General features: G+C 47.1%; 1 protein-coding gene across 2 annotated transcripts in view; it reads right to left on the bottom strand.

Moving 5' to 3' along the window:
- The window catches only part of JCAD (junctional cadherin 5 associated), an 84,744-nt gene that overhangs the window by 14,727 nt on the left and 47,071 nt on the right, over nucleotides 1–22,946 (bottom strand). For both annotated transcript variants that reach the window (XM_077771786.1, XM_077771785.1), the window contains exon 3: nucleotides 15,436–15,774. In XM_077771786.1, the coding sequence (XP_077627912.1) occupies nucleotides 15,436–15,716 (281 nt within the window). In that variant the 5' untranslated portion in view covers nucleotides 15,717–15,774. The remainder of the gene's footprint in view (nucleotides 1–15,435; nucleotides 15,775–22,946) is intronic.

A 22,946-nucleotide genomic window follows, 5' to 3' on the forward strand; every position in this document is an offset into this window, starting at 1 on the left:
AGAGTACTTACTGACCTTAAAGAAAATATGTCCCAGCTAATTATGGTTGGAAGGCAGCCATGTGTTTTGTCACTGAGGGCCGAGGAGTCCTAGCAGCAGGGCTTCCCACAAGCTTCAGGCCACCAGTGGTACTTGAGAGATGTCAAGGCCCTTACAACTTTGAAACGCCCAAGGGAGCAAGGGTAAACTCGAGAGTAGCATCTCTCAACTGTGGTCATGGGCCACTGGAAGTCTACGCCCCGCTGAGACCAGACCACTGAGCTCTCTCGGGAGTCGGTGTGGGAACCTGCTTTTCACAGCCCCACCCTAGAGCACTGGTTCATCAGTGTGAGCAGGAATCACGAGAGGGTTGCTAAGGCACAGACTGCTCTGTCCTATCCCCAGTTTCTGATTCAGCAGCTTTGGGTGGGACTCTACAATGTGCATTATTTTTAAGGTTTTGTTTTTGTTTTGTTTTTTGTTTTGGGGTTCGGGGCACAGAGAGAGTGGAGGAGAGAGACCATGCTGTCAGTGCAGAGCCCAACATGGGGCTCGATCCCATGAACTGTGAGATCATGACCTGAGCCAAATCAAGAGGCATATGCTTAACTGACTGAGCCACTCAGGTGCCCCACAACGTGCATTTCTAACATGTCCCCAAGCGACGGCATCCCAGCACCGCGTTGTGAGAACCATCACTGCTAGTTGTTGGGAACCATGACTTCCCAAGTCCCAAGGTCCAGACAGCATCCCAGCCTCACCGTGTCGCAATGGGGGAGGCAGGAGGGACACCCAGCCTCAGTGTGTTTCTAGGTGCCCTGATAGTCCCAGTGCGCGGCTGAGACAGAACCAGGACTTTAGCTGGGTTCCCACATGTCCCTGATGGCAAGAAGCACCCAGTGGGCTCAGTAAATACACATGCTACCAAGTCACTCCCGTAAAAGTTCAGAGTCAGTAGGTGTGGGTTTAGGGTCCACATGCCCACATTTGTAATGAGCACTCCAAGGGAGTCTTAACTTAGGTGATATGGGAATACAGCTTGGGCCAACTTTGACCAGAGGAAGAGGGGGCTCTGTCCATGTGGCAGAACCCCCTGCCAGGTGGGACAGGATGGTAGCAAATGCCATACTACTTCCAGGTCACCCCCCCTCCCCATCACCTGGCTGCACATTAAAATTTCCTTGAGAGCCTTTAAGGAATGCTGATGCCTGAGGCCCACCCCCAAATATCTGGATCTAATCAGTCCAGCCAGCAGCACACCACCAGTGTATTTCAAAGTCTCCTCAAGCCATTCTAGCATCATCCAGAGTTTGGAATCACTGCTCCAATGCGGCTGGAGAAAAAAAGCGGAACAGCACTGTTACACTGTATAGCGACAGTCAGCTATGTGTACAAGTGCCCAGAGACCAGGACCGTAACACAGGAAAACCATCAACTGGAAGGGAGCTTGGCACACACAACTACTTTGATTAACCGTGGGCTAAACAGTGTTCCAACTCCAAAACTGCTGTTGTTATTGTAAATTATAAAACATGTATTTGTTGTTGAAAATTCGGAAAAATAGAGGAAAGTACAAAAAACAAAAATTGCATGTAATCTTTCCACCCAGGGATAGTTATTCTGATGTACATCTTCCAGTCTTGTGTGGGCAAAGATGTGGATTTTCAAATAGCCTTGGTTCTCTACTAGGGATCTGGTTTTATGTGAACAATTCCCTGCACTCATAGCGCAAACAGCAGCTGACACTTAGGTGGCAGTTACTCTATGCTTGGTCCCAGACTTAGTGCTTTCTGTACATTCGCACCCCTCGGGAGATCGGAACTGATGTCATTCCCATTGACAGAGGAGGAAATTGAGGTACAGAAGTTAGTAACTTAAGAGTAACACGCACTTGGGTGCTTATGCTGTGTCAGACACTGTGCAATGAATTATTTCCTTTAAATTTTATAACCACTGTTCTCTCTCCCTTTCACAGATAAGGAAACTAAGGCGCAGAGAGGTTTTTGACAGCAATCCCAAGTTGTACAGCTTTGTTCAGTCATAGGGAAGGATCGAACCCATAAAGTGTGACTAAATAAAGCCCATCCAGTTAACCACTCCATTTTACTTCTTCCAACGTAATAAAAAATTCCTCAAGGGCATAATTTTAATGGATGAATAGTATTGTGTCACATGCACATATCTCATTTAACCACTGGTGGGCGTTTATGTAGATTACATTCCAAACGCTTTGAGAAACACTGTCATTCACAAACACTGAGCATGCCTCTGGTTATTTAGAAAAACTTCTTAGAAAAGGAAGTAGTGGGGTGGGGGCATTATGTTATGTGTATTGTCAGATCTGCCTTTAGAGCTTCGGTTCCAATTCCTCTCCCGCCTACAGTGCAGAGGGGCCAGTCTTGCTGGTCTTTTTCCATCTCTGGTTTTTCCAGTCAATTTGTTTCCTTATCATATAACGTGAAAACAACTCCTGATTGGTTTTCATCGGCATTTCCTTGATTCCTAATGAAGTTATTAGCTATTTTCCCCCCCCATGTGCTTAGGTGTCATTTGTGGTTCCAAACGATTTCTATAACACAGACCACTTTGCAGCCGGCAGATGGTAGAGAGAAGTCCGTGTGAATGGGCAGGAGTCAGGGCAACAGCGGGTGAAGGCCTGGGAGGGGACAATTGTGGAGACTGGCTGAAGGGGGACCACTCCCAACACACAGGTGGAGGCTGCCGCTCTGCGGGGGGCCTGGGCGGTGAATACAGAGTAAACATCCATCATTACTATCACAGGCACACCTCGCTTTATTGTGCTTTGCAGATACTTCGTTTTGTTTTTTTACAAATTGAGCGTTCAGGCCTCGAGTGGAGGAAGTCCCTGCAGATGGGCTGGAAACAATAGGAGAACTGGAATCACAAGTGGAGCCTGAAGACAGGGCTGAATTGCTGCCACCCTGTGATCAACGTTCAGGGATGGATGAGGAGTTGCTTCCTATGGGTGAGCAGAGGAAGTGGTTTCCTGAGATGGGGTCTGCTGCTGATGAAGACAGTTGAGATAGCTACAAAGGACGCAGAATAGGACATAAACTCAGTTGGTAAAGCAGCAGCAGGTTCTGGGAGGATTCAGTCCAATAGTGAAAGGAGTCCCACTGTAGGTCAAATGCTATCAAACAGTATCACATCTTACAGAGAAACTTTGTGGAAGAAAGAGTCAATAATGCGGCAAACCTCACTGTTGTCTTATTTTTAGAAGCTACAGCCACCCCTGCCTTCAGCAGCCAGCGCCCTGATCAGTCAGCAGCCACCAACCCGAGGCAAGACCCTCCCCCAGCAGAAGGATGATTCGCTGAAAGCTCAGATGATGGGCAGTATTTTTAGCAATATTTTTAATTTTTTTTTAAGTAATCTCTACACCCAACATGGGGCTCGAGCTCACAACCCTGAGATCAAAAGTCACATGTTCTACCAACAGAGCCAGCCAGGTGCCCCGATTTAGCAATAAGGGGTTTTGTTTTGGTTTTGGGTTTTGTTTGTTTTTTTTTTGTTTTTTTTGAGAGAGAGAGCGTGAGTTGGGGAGAGAGGGAGAAAGGGGGGGGAGGGAGGGAGGAAGAGAGAGAGAGAGAGAGAGAGAGAGAGAATCTTAAGTGAACTCCACACTCAGCACAGAGCCTGATGTGGGGCTCAGTCCCACAACCTTGGGATCATAACCCGAGCCAAAATCAAAAGTTGGATGCTCAACCGACTGAGCCACTCAGGCACCCCTAGCAATATATATATATTTTTTTAATGTTTTATTTATTTCTAGGAGAGAGAGAGAGACAGAGTGAGCAGGGGAGGCTCAGAGAGAGAGGGAGTAACAGACTGAAACAGGCTCCAGGCTCTGAGCTGGCAGTCAGCACAGAGCCCGACGCAGGGCTCAAACCCACGAACCGCGAGATCATGACCTAAGCGAAAGTTGGACGCTTAACCGACTAAGCCATCCAGGCGCCCCTCCTAGCAATATTTTAAATTAAGGTATGTACTCTGCTTTTTCAAACATAACACTATTGCACACTTAATAGACTATAGTATGGTGTACAGATTACTTTAATATGCATTGGGAAACCAAAAAATTCATAACCCAACCCACAATATCTCAAAGGCATGCCATCATTATTATTAGTAGTCATACTAGTAGTAGTAGTAGTAGTAGTAATAGTAGTAGTATTTTGGAATTACTTCTTTGCCTTAAAAAGTGAGGGTGGCTCTTCAAGTCTGCCTCCCCACCCTCACTTCCAGATAACTTTTTAAGCAGCCACTTAAAGCAACGCTGAGTTACCGGTTGAAAAAGTAGGAAATATTTAAAATCAATTTGAAGTAAAGCATTGGCCGTTGAGCAACCTAAATGCTTCCACGTTTACTGCTTATACATAGCGCCAGCTGTCTTAACACTGGGCATGGCTGAAGATCAACTTCTTTGTTGCTTTTGTTATCAAAATCATATTTTGACCAGTTAGGCTTTGAATGCTTAGCAAAGCACTTCCCGGATCAGGTTCCATAAGGATGGTTACTTTGGAAGCCGTCACCTCAGCCCTCCGTGAGCATCCCCTGACCCCACCCTAGTGAGCCAATGAATCGCCCTCCCGAGCACCAGAGGCCACAGGCCCTTTGCTTATGAACTCCTCCGTGACTGCCCATCCATTACAGATGTCCTGAGAAACAGTAGGAGATGAACCACTTAAAGGTCCTCAGTTGGCCCGACACAGGGTCTTAGACCCTATGCAAAGTCCAAGGGCAAGACTTAAAACCTGCAACTTAATAAGAGGTGACAGTTGTCACAGGCCCAATTAAGAGAGAGTAAAACAAATACTTGATGTATGTGGCTGATGTGTTGCGTCAGAATCTCCTCTCTTGCCTCTATTCTCCAGCTGACGGTGAGGGGGCTTTATATAGCGCATGGCTTTAATGGCTTTAATCAGCACCGTTCATACATAGTCCTTACAGTCCCATAAACATTTTGCTGGGGCACCGACTTTATGGGAAAAAAACCAGTGTCGCTTTTGCTCCTTTTCTCAATGGATATTCTGGTTTCTCAGCAAACGTGCGGCATGCTTACGTGCCAAGAGGCAGCTGGACTCCCAAGGTGCTATTTGTCCATGTATGTGCCGTGAACACAATCAGAAGACAAATAAAAAATGACATAAATAGGGCAAGAATACAGTCAGACCCTAACTACCTACACAAGTACTGCAGTCTCTTTTCTTCCCTACCCACTCAAAAAGGGTACACTCTATCACCTTAACTTCTGTTAAAACTGCCCTAAATAACCCAAATGGCTAATAAGTATGGATTAAACTTTTTTCTATTTGTACAATACAACAAAATCCCAACTTAAGGTAAATACAGATCATCTCAGAAATTTTAAATAATCTATTTTTAATTGTTTTTTTTAATGTTTACTTATTTTTGAGAGAGAGAGACAGAGCATGAAGGGAGAGAGGGGCAGAGACAGACAGAGACACAGAATCTGAAGCAGGCTCCAGGCTCTGAGCTGTCAGCACAGAGCCCAATGCAGGGCTGGAACTCATGGACTATGAAATCATGACTTGAGCTAAAGTCGGATACATAACCGACTAAGCCACCCAGGTGCCCCTTAAATAATATTTTTAAAAATTAAGCCGTAGGACATAGAAAACGCTAAAGACTTTATTTAACAAACATCTATTCTGTACCCAGTGTAAGCCTGAGTCTGACAGGCGTGAGTGGACCCCACATGGTGACAGTTTTGTAAATTTCTCCCTCAGACAAGTTATCGAGCATGGATATCTAGTGGCTTCCATGTGTGATATCCATTCCCCACTCAATTGTGTGTTCCCTCACATGGCTTCAAGGCCAAGAATATGTTTTCTAATATCTTTGAGAAAATAAGATGAGATCGAAGTTTTCTTTTTTAAAAAAATGAGACCTAATAATTTACATCTTAAAAAAGTTAACAATGGGACGTTTTACAGAAACATGCTGTACACATTAATGCAGGGTGGGAAAAAGATAAGAAACACAAAGAGGAATGTGAGAGCTCAAATAAATCATGTGGACAAGTTCAACGAGACAAGCAGGGTCTTTATACAGAGCCCCTGGGAAAACAGGGCCGAGGTGGGACAGCAGTTACACTTGCTAACAGCTCCATGCCAGATCACAGAAAAGAGACATGATATCAACAAAACAACTGACAAAAAAACTGTTTGGGAAATATCTGAAATGTAATCATGTGAAAAACAACATGTCTAAAGGGAAACAGGCAAACCCATTCACTGAATATATAAAAGCTAATGATGAAAAAAATCAGGAGATATTTCTATTAGTGCACTTATAACTCCTTTTCAACCACAACAGAAAATACCATCCTTCTTTTTTAAAAAAGTAAGAGCCTACATAGAATGGCAATATTTGACATGACTTTTTCTTAAGTTTATTTATTCATTTTGAGAGACAGAAAAAGAGAGAAAGAGAGAAGTTCACGCATAAGTGGGGGTGTGGGAGGGGCAGAAAGAGAGGAAGAGAGAGAATCCCAAGTAGGCTCCATGTTGCCAGTACAGAGCCCGATACAGGGCTTGAACGCACAAACCATGGGATCGTGACCTGATCCAAAACCAAGAGTTGGACGCTTAAGCAACTGAACCCCCCAGCCACCCCTTTGACATGACTTTTAACCATGGTTTCACATGTTCCAGGATTATCTTCTCAGATGCCACGGTCCTTAGCTGTACCAACTTGTTATCATCCAGGCACACTACAGCCTAGCTCTGTGTCGATATTGGTGGGCATGGGAAAGATGGCCTCCCTCCTCCATGAACAAAATCCTGGACCTGCTTCCTTGTGAGCAGCCCTCAAAGTCTAGCCAATTGTACTTCCCTGTGGAGGCCTCATGGAAGGGGGAAGGGTCCACCAAAGTGGTCTACAGTTCCAGTGATTTCTTCCTGTGAGCAAGCCTGCCAGCCTAGCAGATGCCAGTGCTACTGAACGCCTTCCTACCGCAGTGGGCGTATCCCTATCATGGTGGGCATATCCTGGACCAGGGAATAACCGAAGCACTTGACCAATGCCATTCCCAGTCCAGATGCACAGTGTGAGCATAAAAGTAGAACGGGTCATTTAAAGAGCCTTGTGCTCCTCAAAGGAGAAGCTCTTCTCTTCTAGATTGGCAGAGGCATTGGGGCATCTCATTAGAGTGACTCATACTCATGAACCCCAGTGTGAGATGTTTGACATATTTCCATGAGAGGGTCAGCCATCTACTGCTACAAAATTTGCTCTTAATGCTCTCTGGGTCTAGAAACCTGCAATTTTATTTTTCAGTGTGGCTTGGTATATTCGATATATTATACTGCGTAAGTAATCCTCTGACACAGGGTAATAAAAAGGTAATTCTGGAAAGGGGAAATAGGAGGTCAAGGGAAGATTAAGCCTAACATACAGAGGTTAACATAAAGATCAGTCAGAAAAGAGAAGGCTGCCCTGGAAACATTATGGGTGAAGATCACTATTTAGCAAAACCTCAATCTGAACAAGAATTGTAAGTTCCAATTACTGCTGGTTCCTAATCACCTTCTCATGAATGTCTGAGCTTCCAGAAGAAGGGCTTCGACAGAGCAGAGGGGAAAGAGATGGTCAGGCCTGAGGGAGCCCAGTGAACCTGTGCCCTCCCCCAGCCCCAACCAGGGAGGGCTACTCTGAGTGAGTCAACAGGGCTGATGGGAGTGCCGGTGCCTTTGGACTTCTCAGACGCGAATGGGGAGTGTGTGGCAAGTCGCCAGGGAGCGTGAGCCCCCGGCCCAGGCGCTGACTTTCCGATCAGAGTCTTCCGCAAGATACTTCACTTCTCTTTGCCTCTCATTCTTCCTTTATACTCAGGGGACGGGAGCAGTTCCTTCCTTTTTGAGTTTGTTGGGAAGGCTTAATGAGATAATACATTTAAACTGTTTAGCAGAGTGTTTAACACACAATAAGCCCTTGTTTTTTTTTAAACAATCATTACTATTATTAACTCATTTAAAATAAATTCTCAGCAGAGTAGATAATTTTGAAATTCTTTTCCTCACATCAAGGAAGGAGGTAAGGGACACAAAGGAAAGAGAGAAGAACTGAGTGTTTGTTTTATGTGATGATTATTTTAGGTCCGTATTGTCTTTTTCGAAGTTGTAATCAATGGGCCTCCACAATAACAGGAAATAATGATATAGCTGACTGTCATAACAAGACTCTGCCCCTCCGGTGATGGCTGGTCTCTAAGGAAGAAGCTACACCCGTTTCCACAATGATGATGTAGAACAAAACCAATATTTAGTTTATTACAACAAAGCAGGAAGAACCAGCTCTGATCCACATTTTGCACATCACTCCAATAGCTCAGGCAGACTGTCTCAGTATTTTCCTACTTCAATAGGGATATACTTTTCCCAAGTTAAAATCTCTTCACTAGTGTAATCCGTACACTGCTGCCATCCACAGTGAAGCAAAACCACCCGGAGTTCCTCACTGCCCTTTCACAAGTCTGTCCACACCCCCACGCTCACGTGGATATCTACGGAGCACTCTCTGTGCGTCAGAGGCAAAGCTTAGAGCAGTGAAGAGTGAGGGAGGCAGCCACCAAGGAAGGTAAATCAGACTCAGAAGGGGCTAGAAGGCACCAGTTTGCTCTCTGTGTAAACAGACAAGGCCACTGACCCCACAGTCATGTAGGTCAGGTACCTGTCAGTACCTCAGCTAGACCCTGGTCTAAGCTCTCTGTTCTTCAGCAAGAACTGCAAGGTACCATCATCTCTGAAACAAAGTGAACTGGAACTGAAGACCCACTCAGTGCTTTTTGTGGACCCAGGTTTCATATCCTTACTATCCACTGCCTCTTGCTTGGGTTATGTCCTGGCTTGCTTACGAACCCAATTCACTAGCTGAAGAAGAAATGCAACTCACAAAATTCTCCTCTCGATGAAGGCCCAACTACTGAGACAAATTAAATTCTAGGCCGTGCTTCTGGAGTCTTCCCATTCATTCTAGAGGCACCTCGTCATCCTCATCTCTATTCTTGCACAAGTTTCATGTTCCAAGGGTCCAACCTGCTTCCTGTTGGGAAGAACTGGGGACTGTAAAGCACCCTGAGAGTGTGTGTAAAAGCGGGGACTGGCTCCAGACACTTCTGGAAGGTTGCACTGCTTAACAATGAGAACAAAGCACCCAGAAGGGTTTGTTCTCGAAAAGACAATGGGAAAAATCAAGGGGTCTGCCTCTTCATGTGTGTTCATGAGCTCACCAGCTCAAACAGTTCTTACTTTTCTTGGTGAAGAGGTAAAAATAACAACACCTAATTAACAATTAGGACGTGAAGCAAGCAGCTAAAAGACAAATAATGTTTGTGGAAATGTAATTTTGTAAAGAAAAAGAGAGACATAGAAACATATGTTAAACTTGAAACATTCCTTCTTGGAAAACCATTATAAGCAGGATATGATTTGAGAGCAGCATAGAAAGCCTCTGAAAAGTGACTGTTTACCATATCCAGTAGCACCATCTAGAACGGACGTTTGCTAATCAAATATAAACCTCCTGAGACAAGGCTCCCAGCCGCCACATCAGAGGCTCTTCTAGATTGCTACGTCTCTGCAGTGTTATGACTGCCGCTGATGACGAGAGAGAGAGAATTACAAGTTATTCTCAGGGTTAACTAACAAACATCTTTACCAGAATTCCTAGGGCCAAGCAGAGAAGAACCTATTATGGTCTGACTTTGAGATCCAAACTTCTGCTCCGTTAAGTTATTTTACAGCTTCCTCTGATTATAGTCTCTCAGAGGAAACATGGTAAGGAAACCGTGAATGCCTGATAACAGTCTTTTACATATTTTAAAGGTAGCTAAGTATTCTTCAGTTATGGCCGCTTACATTTTAAGCATGCAGTTTCCTCCATGTATGGATAAGAGCTAGCTTTTCTCCTATGCCCACTTCCTCTGTCCTTTCCTTGACCTTGGCAGGTGCGTGCATGTGTGTGTGCACGCGTGTGCACGTGCTGGCAAGCGAGCCTTGGAACAATGCAGTAGGTACATAAATAGCTAAAGTTGGTGCAAACTGATGAACTAAAGAATAGTTCTCTACATAGGCTCTGAACACAGATGTAAACTTTCAGAAGCATCCTTTCCATGTTGCCAGAGGGAGGACAAAGACGCCACATATGATGCACTCGAGAAGTCTCTGTTGTTGGTCAGATGGCAAAAATTAGCACATAAATAAAAACCTGACACCAAATCCTTTAGTAAACAGAATGCTGACTGTCTGGAGTGTTAGGACATTCATGGCTTTCCAGCTATGAGCCTATCAGTCCTGCAGTGACATCTGACGTGGCCTGTGAGGTTTCCCCTGTACCACGTGCGTGACTTCCATGCAAAGCCTGCAGCCGGCTCCTTCATCACAATGTGCCAACTGAGACCATTTAGGAGTGCTTGAGCATCAGGAGAAGCTCTCTGAAGTACCTGACCTAAGAGGGAAATCCCAGATCTCTGGATGGACTGTGAAGAGAGAACACATTTGGGGGTACACGGTCAGCCCTCACCTCCCTCATTCGCAGCCCGTCATCGAGGGCAGGTAAAGGTCAGACATGCACATCTGGTCATCCCTCCTCGCCGTCCACCTGCCTTCCCCTATCCAGCCCCTGCTCCCTGCCCCCGCTGACAGGATGTGGCTGAGACACGCTAACCAAGGCCAAAGCCCCACTACTGATTCCTTCTCTCAAAAATACAAGAGACATGGGTGGTGGTCACCAGGGGCTTCTGGAGCTAAACTGTCACATAGAGACAAGAGTGGAACAAAAGTCACCGTGAGCCAGAGTTACTGGGAAGTAGGCACTGTCCGTGAAGGAAAGAGCCTGCTCTGCAAAGGAGGGAGCAGGAGCGCAGGGAGACGCAGAGAGAGGTGGCAAGGTGGGACAGAGCGTGAAAGCGGCCCTCCCCCCCACCCCGGGGGGGGGGAACAGCTCACAACCCGGAGAGAAAACCGACTACGAATCTTGGCTCCCAGCTTTCTCATTCCCACGTCAACGAGGCCCAGCCAGTCTCCCTTGCCTCCCTGTGCGGGGGCCCTGAGACTCCCCAGGAGTCATGGCCTTGCAACGACTTGCCCCTTCTCACTGAGGTAGGCTAGTTTCTTGCACCCACAGAATCTAGCAAGGAGGGAGACTTTACCTCCGAGGCTGTTTGGCCTAGTGGGAGTTTGGCCGAGTCTGTGACTGGCACTTCCTTCTCCCACCTCCCTGTGCACCCCCAGGAACGGCATGTGTGGACAAAGGCATCAAGACTGCTACCTCAGCGGCCGGCACGGAAAGCCAACGCCCCTCCCTGTCACCGGGGAACTTCCCACCCCAGCCTCCCACAGGTCCTTGCGCTGGAGAAACCTCTTCCGTTTACCATCCCCCTTTATCCCAATGTTTAGAAATCCTCAGCACTTCTACAACTGCCTTGGCGTGGAAAGCATTAGGTTTCACCCAATTTGTTAAAAGAAGTTTTCTGAATGTTTAATAAATGCAAAATTCCTTAACAGAAGTTAGCAAAAACCAGAGATGAATTAGAACTGGGGTCAGCTCTTGGGAAGTGGGCAATCCCGGGGACCAGGGGACAGTCCTGGAGGAGCACCCGGGGCGCCAGCCATTCCCACTGTGGAAGCTGAAGAAGCCACTAAACTGATGGCTGGGGCTTCCGGGGGACCTGGGGTGGGGGGAGGGCTCTGGGTGCTTCCAGGCAGGGCTTAGGGCTTCATGCAATGGCCCCGCGTGGCCGGCACCCTGGCAGTGCGAGGGTCCAGGGCAGGCAGGTGGGGCACGGACACAGAGGCCTGTAGGGCCCATACAGAGCTGGGGGTTGACGTCGCAGGCCAAGGGGGCCAGGGGACGGGCCGAGGGTCCACCTTGGGTGCTTTAAGAGCTCACGCCAGCCCTGACACGCCCAGTGCAACATACCACTTGTAGCTTTGGAAGAGAGGTGCTCTCTCCTCACTAATATGGATCCGTGCATACCAGCAGGAAGTGATTCTTGGTCCTGTCTCTACCTCCTGAGTACAAAAGCTTTTCAGCAAGCCCGCGGCTCCTTCAGCTCCCCACACGACACAACTGTCATTCTCTTCCCATGTCGGGAGCACAGTACTACTTGATGCGGTAACAGTGCAAGCTCAAAGCACAGCCCTCCTCAGCCAAGCTGGGAAAGATGCATCCGGCACGTTTGGAAACCTAGTCAAGGCTCCATATTTGTGAATTTATTTTTCTTAATTTTACTGGATATAATAACCAGCCCTTACATAAGAAACTCTGTTGTAAGCTGATATTAATTAGTGAGGGAAACGAAGAAGTACTATCATTCTCACAAGGCAGTGTTGATGTTTAAGCCACACCCCAGATGATGGACAATACTGCCCTCAACAACGCACACAGAGAAGCCGCCTTGTGCACAGGTATCTAACTTAGGTAGGACAGGATGCATTCCCGAGGCAGCTCCCCAGACAGGAAAGGGATGCGGCCGTGCCCTGAGAGTCACCACAAACCCCCGCGTGCCACAGAGAGGGCGGAGGACGAGGAAGTGAGAGAGGACAGTCCGCCACAGGGGAGCCATGGAAGGAGCTCAGAGAACCGAACGCCCCTCTCAAACAGGGCCAGGCCCCACGCGGGGAGAGCCGACCCAGGCCTGACACTGCTACGGAACAGCACACCCTGGCCTGCCTGGCAGCCTGGAGCCCGGGGCCCCAGCCAGACTTCCCTCTGCTATGGCACCGTGTGAGCGGCCCTTACTGAGTCCCAGACAATTCCTGGGCTTCGTGTCCTCTGGTTCTAAAATAATGACTCTGCTAACATGCTGTCCTAACAGAATAAAACAAACCAACCTTCTTTTGGCCCCTGTAGCTTTCGAAACCACTTTAACCACTGCCTTCTCTGGAAGTCCAGAAGGCCCNCCCAGTGGCCCTGAAGGTGTGGAGCTGGGGGCCCCACCTGCCCCTCCTGGGCCCCACCCCCACCCCTCCAGACCTGGAGCCCAGCCCAGCACAATCGCTGTGTGGGACAGGCAGGCAGCAGGACCACAGCTGCACTGGTTGGGAGCCTAGAGGCTAGGATTTGGCAGAGTACCATTTACTCATCCAGATTCAGAATTCAGAAAGAAGCCGAAGTGTTGTTGGGTTTGCTTTCTCTTCAGCTTTCAGGCTTTAACTATTAGCACCTATTTATTTCCTCTCAAGGTATGTCTTTTCTCCCGAAAACTCATTCTCCTGCCTATCTTTCTGTTTGCTTTTCTGTTTGCCTCCTGTTTTCAGTTCTCTGTAAGCTACCAAAGAAAGAAAACAGTTTCAATTCAACCCAGGAAGCCTTGAGCTGGTCTCTGAGGTCCTGGGCACTGGCATGGATTTTTGCGAAGATGTATGCATATTCCCTTTTCCCCTACAGGCCACCTTCAATCTGGAAGCTAAGGTACATCTCATAAGTTAATCAGCCAGCCTCAGAACTGGGGGGAATGGCCAGATCTGCCAAGAACTCGGTCGTCTGTATGAAGACATCCCAGTGCTACTCAAAGCCACCAAACTGAGCACTTTACTCCTGACAGAAGAAAGACTGCCTACACATCTGGTTATGCCTGCCTACCCAGGGGCCGGGCTGAGAGTGCCCGTGGCCCCCCAAAACCTGTCAGCACAAAGGGGCTAGAAAGTCCTGAGCAAGATGTAGATGAGGCTGGGAGCCATGTGACCCACACAGAATTCTAGAGGGGATTTGACTGCCCCCCACTGTGGGACCCAACTCTGATCTCTGATCCAGCCCTCTGAGATTTGTAGGGATTCCATTGCCCCAGCCTTTACCTCATTACAAATTGAGCCTTCTGCTCCTCAACAGTTGTTACAACGGTGGAAGAAAGAACTGAATCCATGAGCGCATAATAAACACACTGCGTATCCAGCGCCATTACAAACCCTGTAGGAAATACACAGGAAGGGGCAGACAAGGTATAGCTTTGGGGCCCTGAAATCCAAGGTGGAAGGAAGGTACAGATATACTCAGCACACAGCTAGAAGCAACAGAGGGCAGGACAAAGTCCAGCACAAGTTTGTGTAGCGGTAATTAGGGCTGCCCTAATTCTCAGCCAACTCATCCGAAAGCAGCCTCTTTCAAAATCCAGGGTGGGCATGTTTTTCAGGGAACATGGCCAAAAAGGGACTTGGGCCCAAGACAGTAGTGGACACAAGTGTGAGTCTGAAGGGCAAGGTTAAATACAAGCAGTATGAAGTCCCTTTCCATTGTGGGTGTCCTCCTGAACCTGGCTGCTAACCCTTGCCCCTGGCCAGAGAAATGGCTCTGACAAGCAACATAAGCCTGCTCTCACTATGTGGCGCACAATGAAGGCAATCAATCAACTTTGCCCGTACTCGATACCATGGTGCTGAATGCTCTAAATTTTAAGAATGGACTCTCTCCCTGCTTCACCTGAAAACGGTCAACCCACATGGAAGATCCTTTCAGGGAAAAGGTGATTTTTCACCACGGAAGGCTGCTTCATTCCCTTTAGACTTACTTAATTCACTCCCCTTTTAGTTTGTTTGTTTGTTTCCCTTGAAGACAAGCCTCTGCCTCCATTGGTTTCTTTCTTTGGTCCCTTTCTTGTCGGTTATGCACAATGACATAATCTGCTCTCCAGAGGCAGAGCCCCCTCCCCCAGGCTGAGCCTGGTCCCAACACAGCCCCGAAGACAAACACACTTTTATGAAGTGATGACAAGGGTTTCCTCTAGGTGGAAACTGTGTGGACGAGGGTTACAGGGCTCCCCTCTCATGCTGGTTCTGTGGCAAGCTGCCCAAATTCCCTCGTTTTACCCTCCCCCCATTCCCCCAGCCAACCCGCCCTCTTTTTTGTTGTAGGAAAACACCCACAGATTGCAGCTGTATTCAGATGGGATACCCACATTAGGGCCAGTGTGTGCAACGGAAAGATGGGTCAGAAGCCAATGAAATTATACAAATATACAAGAAGAAAGGTTTTCTTCTCCACAAATGGAGGGGGATATATACCTCTTTCAGCTCTGGAATGTACGTAATATTGAAGCATATTAATGAGTACGAAAGCCTTAATGTACTAAGAATGTGTGCCTTTGATAGAAACTAGCTTTTACAGAGTTTCTAAATGATTCCCAGCTAAGGCAATCCGAGGAGATTATAAGAGAAAATAGAGGGTGGGAAATAAAATGCCAGTGTGTTTCCCAGGACAGAAGTCATCTGCTGACCACTATTTATTGAAGGCCCCTCCCCCCCCCGCCATGGCCAGGCTCTGTGCTCAGTGCTGCTGAACACACCAAATACCCCCACAGAACCAAGTGTGCCTGTCTCTCACCCTCTCCCCACCTTTCCCTGAAGGATCAGACTTGCACACCTGCTGTCGAACCCCTGAGACAAACGAAAACGGTGGGTCCTTGTGGAAGCTTACCCCGCCTCCCTAGCTCTAGAAGCAGAAGCACTCTGGGGCTCCCCGCGGGCTCTCAGTAGGCGGTGGCTGTCTTCGGGGGCACTCACGCGGCCCTTCCCCAGGGACGGCTTACAGTGGAGGGGGGCCGCGGCGCCATCGTCGCACCCATTCAGCAGGCCCTGGCCAGCTCTCGTGTGGGGCCTGGCTTGCCGGCGGGCCTCACGGTCACCGTGGTGTGGCGCCGGGATGCCTCTTGACAGCTTGTATCCATGAGAAATCAGGAGGTCCTCTACACTGTACATAATGCGCTGGCTTCATCAGAGCTCGGCCGCCGGGATCGTCGCGTTGGCAGGACCCACCCTGAGGGGACAACAGACAGGGCTCATGAGGTGTGTCTGGTTCTACCCGGGCTGCGTCTGACACCCCCTCCTCCCCTTACTCACACCAACCTAGTCCCCGGCTAGGAATGCAGCATGGTGCCTGCCTGGAACGTGAAGGAATGGGGATCGCTCCTCCTAAAATTAAGCTCCATCTTATCAATGGGGAGGATGGACATGGCATGAGCTCTGCAGGATGAGGTAGGAAACCTGGGGACCCCACCCTCTGCCGGCCGCCTCTTGTAGAAGAGTCTGGAATAGTGTTTAAGCAATGAAATGATTAACAGTGTCCACCATTCCCTTGCTCTGGGCATCCAAAAACAGCGGGCATGAACAGAGAGGACAAAATAAATACAGATGCAGAAGCTGCAATTACTACGTCGGGTTTCTAAAAAGAGAAATTGCCAGTGTCCAGCTTTATCTTATTATACTTGTCATCTTGTAGCCATACCTTTTGCTCTCAAAGGGCAGAGTGGGATCTTTAATCAGCAGGGAGCTGTGATCCGCCCTGGTGCTCTGGGTGGTGGCCCTGCCAGGCCACTGCGAACAGAGCCGAAGTCTCTAGGCTCGTCGTGGGAGACCATGTGCCTGGCTGACCCAGCACATACACCCGGCACACTACACAGTCCCCAACTTCTCCCTTCCAACGTGACATTTAAAACAAGTTTTTTTTTAATGTTTATTTATTTCTGAGAGAGAGAGAGCATGAGCAAAGGGGCAGAGAGAAAGGGAGACACAGAATCCAAAGCAGGCCCCAGGCTCCAAGCTGTCAGCACAGAGCCAGACGCAGGGCTTGAACTCATGAACCACAAGATCATAACCTGATGCTAAAGTCAGACGCTTAACTGACTGAGCCACCCAGGCACTCCCCTCAGCGTGAAATTTTTAAGACTCAGATTTCTCGCCAGCAAACCTTGGGGCAGCTCTTTCATCTGGGAGCCATAGTCAAATCCCACTGTGGTAGATGAATTCAACTTGGGCAACCCCCTCAGTCAACCGGCCGGAGCAGCAGGACCACGGAAGAAGAGCAGGAACCTACCTGAGAGCACAGGTGTGAAAACAGGTGGGGCCACCGTGTTTATTTTTACCCAAGGGAATCATCTTCTTTCCCGTGTCTTCCGGTTAGTGGGGAGGAAGGGCCCAGAGGCTGGGCCGTGGGCCGGCGCGGGGAGCACACAAAGGCCAGGCCTGAGAGGCCAGGCCAGCGCCAGCCCCACTTCGCTGGTGGACGGAAACGGCGCCGTGACAGCCCTCGCGAACAATGGCCAGGAAATGCCTGCCGGCCTGCATGCAGGTGAAAGGGAGACACATGTGCTTCCTGTCGGGGGAATTCTTACTGGGGCCCATCCCACAGTTCTGCTGACTGGGCGCCTCCTTGCTCCTCACCACGTGCTCTGCTACGCTGGCAGAAAAGTCCCGGCTGTCGGCGCAGAGAGCATCAAACTTGGGAAGTCAATAATTCCCCATGAGGCACCGAGATTCTGTAGAAGGCTGACAAGCCCTGGCAGTTACCGTGGCGGTGACAATGTGTCCGTGGCACTTCTGCCACTCCCGACGCTCCTGCTCTGTGTCTCGCAGGGGGTGTACCACTCAGGTCGTTCACATAGGAATGGAAGGACCAGAGAGGCGAGCATTTGTTCTTGGACTCCACTGCAAGTCACTGGACTACAGTCACAGGGGAAGGTGATCCCATTACAAACACAGGGCTGTGAGAACACCGAGGCAAGGCCGTGAGGGCAGGGTCCCTGTTTTGCTCGGTGCTGTACCCCCAGCATCTAGCACATAGTCTGACCTCAGTAAATAACTGTTGAATGAATGCATGAATACGAGAAAGGGACATTTGAGCTGGGTTTTGAAGAAGGATTAGGAGTTCACTAGATAAACTGCATGTGCGTACGAGTGAGTGAATTGGTATATAAAATAGATCTGGGGTACAATGATCTCAGAAGTAAAGAAATGACAGAGCAACAAAATCATGACAGCCTTGATCAGGGAGGGTCCCCATGCTGACTGCCTTGATGTCGCACAGCCAGTCAGCACCACAATTAACACTGGAATTTAGGTCTTATTACACTCCGTTTCTCTCTCTTACTATGTCAGGCTCCTCGAAAGCAAAGTGTACTGTACCCCAAGTGGCCATGCAAGACACAGGGGGACGGGCAGTGTCCACTACACTGCAACAGGGCTAGAGTCCCCTGCCAGAGCACAAGAAGAAGGGTCCCTCACCAAACATGCACCTGGGCCATCTTCCTACTCGGGGAGGAGTTGGTCTGGTTGGTCTGGTGTGGTCATGTCTACATGGTGATTCTGTTGAGCAAACCCTCAAGTGGCATGAAACCCCAGGCCAAGCCATAAACATCTTTCAAAAAAGACTCAAAATATAGGAGCCATAATTCGAACTTACAGGTCTGAGGTCAAAAGCGTATCGATTATTGGAAACTCTGAACTTGTTTTGCCTCACAGAGGTCTGTAGCCTGTGCAGAGCAGGATTTCGAAGTCCACCAGCTCCGGGACACAGGGCCTAAAGCCATGCGGGAGAGCAAAGAGGAACAACGGGAATGGCCCGCAAGCCCCACAACCCAAATGGGCTTTCCCAGCCACTCCCCAGTCCATGAGGACTTCTCTCCCTTGGGCCGACACGCTTCACCTTCTGATCCCAACTCTCCACCTGGGCCTCCACCTCATTTCCACCCATGCTAAACATCACTGCTCCGCTTAAACAGATTTCAGAACAGTTAATGGGTTTTCCAATCCCTATCACAGTCAGCTTAATTTCTTTAGCACTCTTATCTACTTAAGATGGAATGGGCTGCCTCAAGAGGTAGCAAGCACCCCATCACACAGCAATTACAGCAGTCACCATTAGAGGATGCCGGCTTGCCAAGGAGACAGGCATCTGATGAACTGCTGGACAAAAAGCTGTCCCTTTCTGATCCTGAGATCCCAGGATTCTAAATCAACAGTATTTAATTTGATCACCCACCCACCAACTCACAGGGTTGCTGTAAATACAAATACACAGCAAAATCTGCCATAAATCTAAGTTATTATAGCATTAGACTTAACAACTTCAAAAGGTATGTGTATAGCTAAAATAATAAAGTATCAGGTGTGATCATTTTAATCCTAGTGCTAATGCTGATGATACCCAGCCCCAGCTATAACCTCAGGAATAAGTCACTAACTGCACCAAACCTCAGTTTCCTGATCTGCAAAATGGCAACACTACCATCTGCCCATCCCATCAGACTGTTTGAGGCCCAAATAAGGATATATAAAAGTATAAATTATTACACAAATACACAATTGTGGATTTATCATGCTACAATGGTTCTAGTTTGTCTCTTGCCTTATGGAAAGGCTTAACATTACTTGTTAATTTTCACCATGCAGTTCAGACCATTTCCTAATTCCTCTTATATCACTTAGGATCTAACTTTTTATTTCCAAGGTCAAATCTGCTTTATACCAACCACATATCTCATCTTTTGTGAATGGATACTTCAATCTCCATCCAAGTCGCTTAGAATAGTAAGTGGTATTTTGTATAGCCCCAAACAGTGAAACACAATTCCTGAGTGCTTATAATGCATCAGACACTGAAAGTAAAATAATGAATAAGACACATATTTTGCCCTTGAGGATCTTACTATCCTGCTGTATAGACAGCAGGAAAATAGGCAGAAGGGACCCTAACCCAGTCTCAAGGGGTCAAGGAAGCTTCCGGAAGACTGCTTCTAAGCCAAATAAATCCTCCACCTCAAGGTAGACCTGCAATGTAAATTCACTCTGGAAGTATGATTGTCCAGCCAGTTCATTTAAGAAATGTTTGCCTTAAAATGAACTATTGGGACCTAATCAAGATAAAAAGTTTCTGCATGGCAAAGTAAACAATCAATAAAACTAATAGGCAACTGACAGAATGGGAAAAGATAGTTGCAAATGACCTATCTGATAAAGGGCTAGTATCCAAAATATATAAGGAACTCAACAAACTCCACACCCAAAAAACAAATAATCCAGTGAAGAAATGGGCAGATGATATGAACAGACACTTCTGCTAAGAGGACATCCAGATGGCCAAGAGACACATGATACGATGCTCAGCGTGCCTCCTCATCAGGGAAATACAGATCAAAACCACACTGAGATACCACCTCACGCCAGTCAGAGTGGCTAAAATGAGCAAATCAGAGAACTCTAGATGCTGGCGAGGATGTAGAGAAACGGGCACCGTCCTACACTGTTGGTGGAAATGTAAACTGGTGCAGCGCCTCTGGAAAACAGTGTGGAGGTTCCTCAAAAAATTAACAATAGAACTCCCCTATGACCCAGCAGTAGCACTGCTAGGAATTTACCCAAGGGATACAGCAGTGCTGATGCACAGGGGCACATGTACCCCAATGTTCACAGCAGCACTTTCAACAACAGCCAAATCATGGAAAGAGCTTAAATGTTCATCAACTGACGAATGGATCAAGAAGATTGGTTTATGTATGCAATGGAGTACTACATGGCAATGAGAAAGAATGAAATCTGGCCATGTGTAATAACATGGATGGAACTTGAGGGTGTTATGCTGAGTGAAATAAGTCAGGCAGAGAAGGACAGATCCCATATGTTTGCACGTATAGGTGGATTAGGAGGAACTTAATGGAGGACCATGGGGGAGGGGAAGGTGAAAAACAGTGGGGGAGAGGGAGGGAGGGAAACCATGAGAGACTCTTGAATGCTGAGAACAAACTGAGGGCTGATCAGGGTGTGAGAGAGGGGAAGGGGGGTGATGGGCGTGGAGGAGGGCACTTGTTGGGATGAGCACTGGGTGTTATATGGAAACCAACTTGACAATAAACTAAGAAAATAAAGAGAAATGTTTGCCTTCCCCACTTTGGTTTGTTATCTTGTATCAGATATTCATAGTGGAACTTCTAGGAAGAGTGGTCAGGACAATACAGGGGCCTGGATACGATCTCAGGAAAGGAGGGGACTTTTCACGCTGGCTGGGTCAGGCCACAAGAGATAAATGAGCCCACTTTAAATATTTTTTCCATTCTGTGAATACTGAAATACCATTCACACAGATGAAACATTTAACATAAGAACAAACACGTTCAGAGAGAAAACACACTTTATTTCATTTTACGCTCCCAGCAAACTTCCTAAGGTAGCTACGAATGTCTCCATTTTGTAGACAAGAACATTGAGGCTGAGGGGCCTGAGCTCATAAGTGCAGATCAGAGGTTCAAACAAAGGTCTATCTAGCTTCAAAGCCCTCGCTGCTATTTTAGGCTTACCCATCTAAATTTCCTTCCTTAATAACAACAGAAGTTTCCTAATTTACCAAATAATGCATAAATATAAACAAGGAAAAATGAAAGGATGGTGACACTAAAGTGTAAAACTATATTTAAAAGGAAAAAAATCTCCTTTATTCTCTTGGATTAGGATGGCTCTTCTACAGGATCCTTTCCTTATATACACCAGGGCACACACACACCATGCACACACACATAGGCATGCACACAAGGCTTGAAGCCTCACTTGACTGTAAGGTTTTGATGGCAGTGCTAGTATTAATTTTAAATGCTCAGTAATAGGAGTCATTCACATATAGATCATGTCATTGCTCTGTGACCTTCAGTAGACCCTTTAGGTCAGTTTTGGTTTCAGGCTCCTACAGAGCTATCGTGAAACCTGTTGTGTAAATTGGAGAAGCAAACAAACTACAGCTATGGTAAAAGGGAAAGGAGTAACTTCCAGGAAAAAAAAAAAACTCCACCTAAATTCTGAAAGAAAAAGTATCGATCTAGAAATAGTCACTCTTACCTACAACCCTGATAGAATGTGGGCTTCATCTAGGCAGACAATGGGAACCCACAAAAGCATCTGGGGGAGCAGGAGAAAATGTGCCTGACAATCCGTCTGGTGGGAAAGCTAACAACTATGGTGGTCAGAACACAGACATGCAGACGCGCAGTTATGTCTCTTCTCTTATAACGTGCAAGGCTGGTAGCAGAGGGGATGGGGGAAAAGGAATAATGAGAGTAATTTTCAAGAAAACAAGTATAATGTCTTAGTCTTGGTGACTAAGATAATGGTCATTTCATTTAAGAGAAATGCAGAAATCAGAAATATCTGTTGGTTGGAGAAGATGATAGGTAATTTGATTTTAATTGAACCAATCTAGTCCCATAAAATTTTCTTTTAACTAAATCATTTTGGGGTTGATTTTCATCAGATTATCTGTCCTGTCCAAAAAACTGGAATGAGATCACTTAAAGCAATCTTATTTTCTGGTAGATTTCAAAGTTCAATAAATATTAGCCATTAGCATTTAAGCATAGAGCTGTCCACCCCTTCACTGTAGGGATGAATTTCTGTTTCTTCATGTTGTTCAGTATGTATCTATTGTGTTGAATTGAGCCTGAGACACTTCACAAAAGAAGGGAACCTCTTTGGGTTTCAGTCTTCCCTGGAAGTAAAATAAGAAGTTGAACTAGAGATTCTTCAGGGTCCTTCTAGTTCTAGAAATCTGTCCCTCTCTCTAGCCTGTTCGCCCTTGTGATGAACAGCATGGGTTTCTAAGTCAGCTGGGCACAGTAAAAAGGGTACAGCTTGTAGCCATGACACAGAACAAGGCTAATTAGGTCATGTGAAGAGAGAACCTCTGACCTTGGCCCCATTAGCACCCATAGAGGCCAACCGAGAGAGCTGAGCTAAATGGTCACACACGAAGAAGAGAAACAGGAGAGGGTGGGGGCTGAGGCCATGGAGTACACCATCTAGCAACTCTCCATCCAGAGGTCCCGGAGGGGAGGTGTTGCACACTTATTCCAATTTAGGTTGGTCAGGACACTTGTTTTACCCTGAATGTGCTAGGCACTGGGCTGTACTAAAGAACATAAAGACACAAGACCAGCCAACACCCTCCCTTGCAGACCCAATGGTCTAGGTTGTAGTATGTTGGTTATGGGCTCATCGCCAGGACAGACACTGGCAAATGGATGTTATTTCATAACAGGTACACATTTCCTCCTCCTTCTACATGTAGAAAAAATAAAACTAGTTTTTATTCTCATATTTACAGTTATAAAGCTCCCCAAGAAATGAAATAAAACTATTAATAAGCTCATTAGATCAACCAAAACTCTTCTT

Source organism: Crocuta crocuta, unplaced genomic scaffold (assembly GCF_008692635.1).
Source record: "Crocuta crocuta isolate KB4526 unplaced genomic scaffold, BGI_CrCroc_1.0 scaffold457, whole genome shotgun sequence".
In the NCBI taxonomy this organism is placed as follows: domain Eukaryota; kingdom Metazoa; phylum Chordata; class Mammalia; order Carnivora; family Hyaenidae; genus Crocuta; species Crocuta crocuta.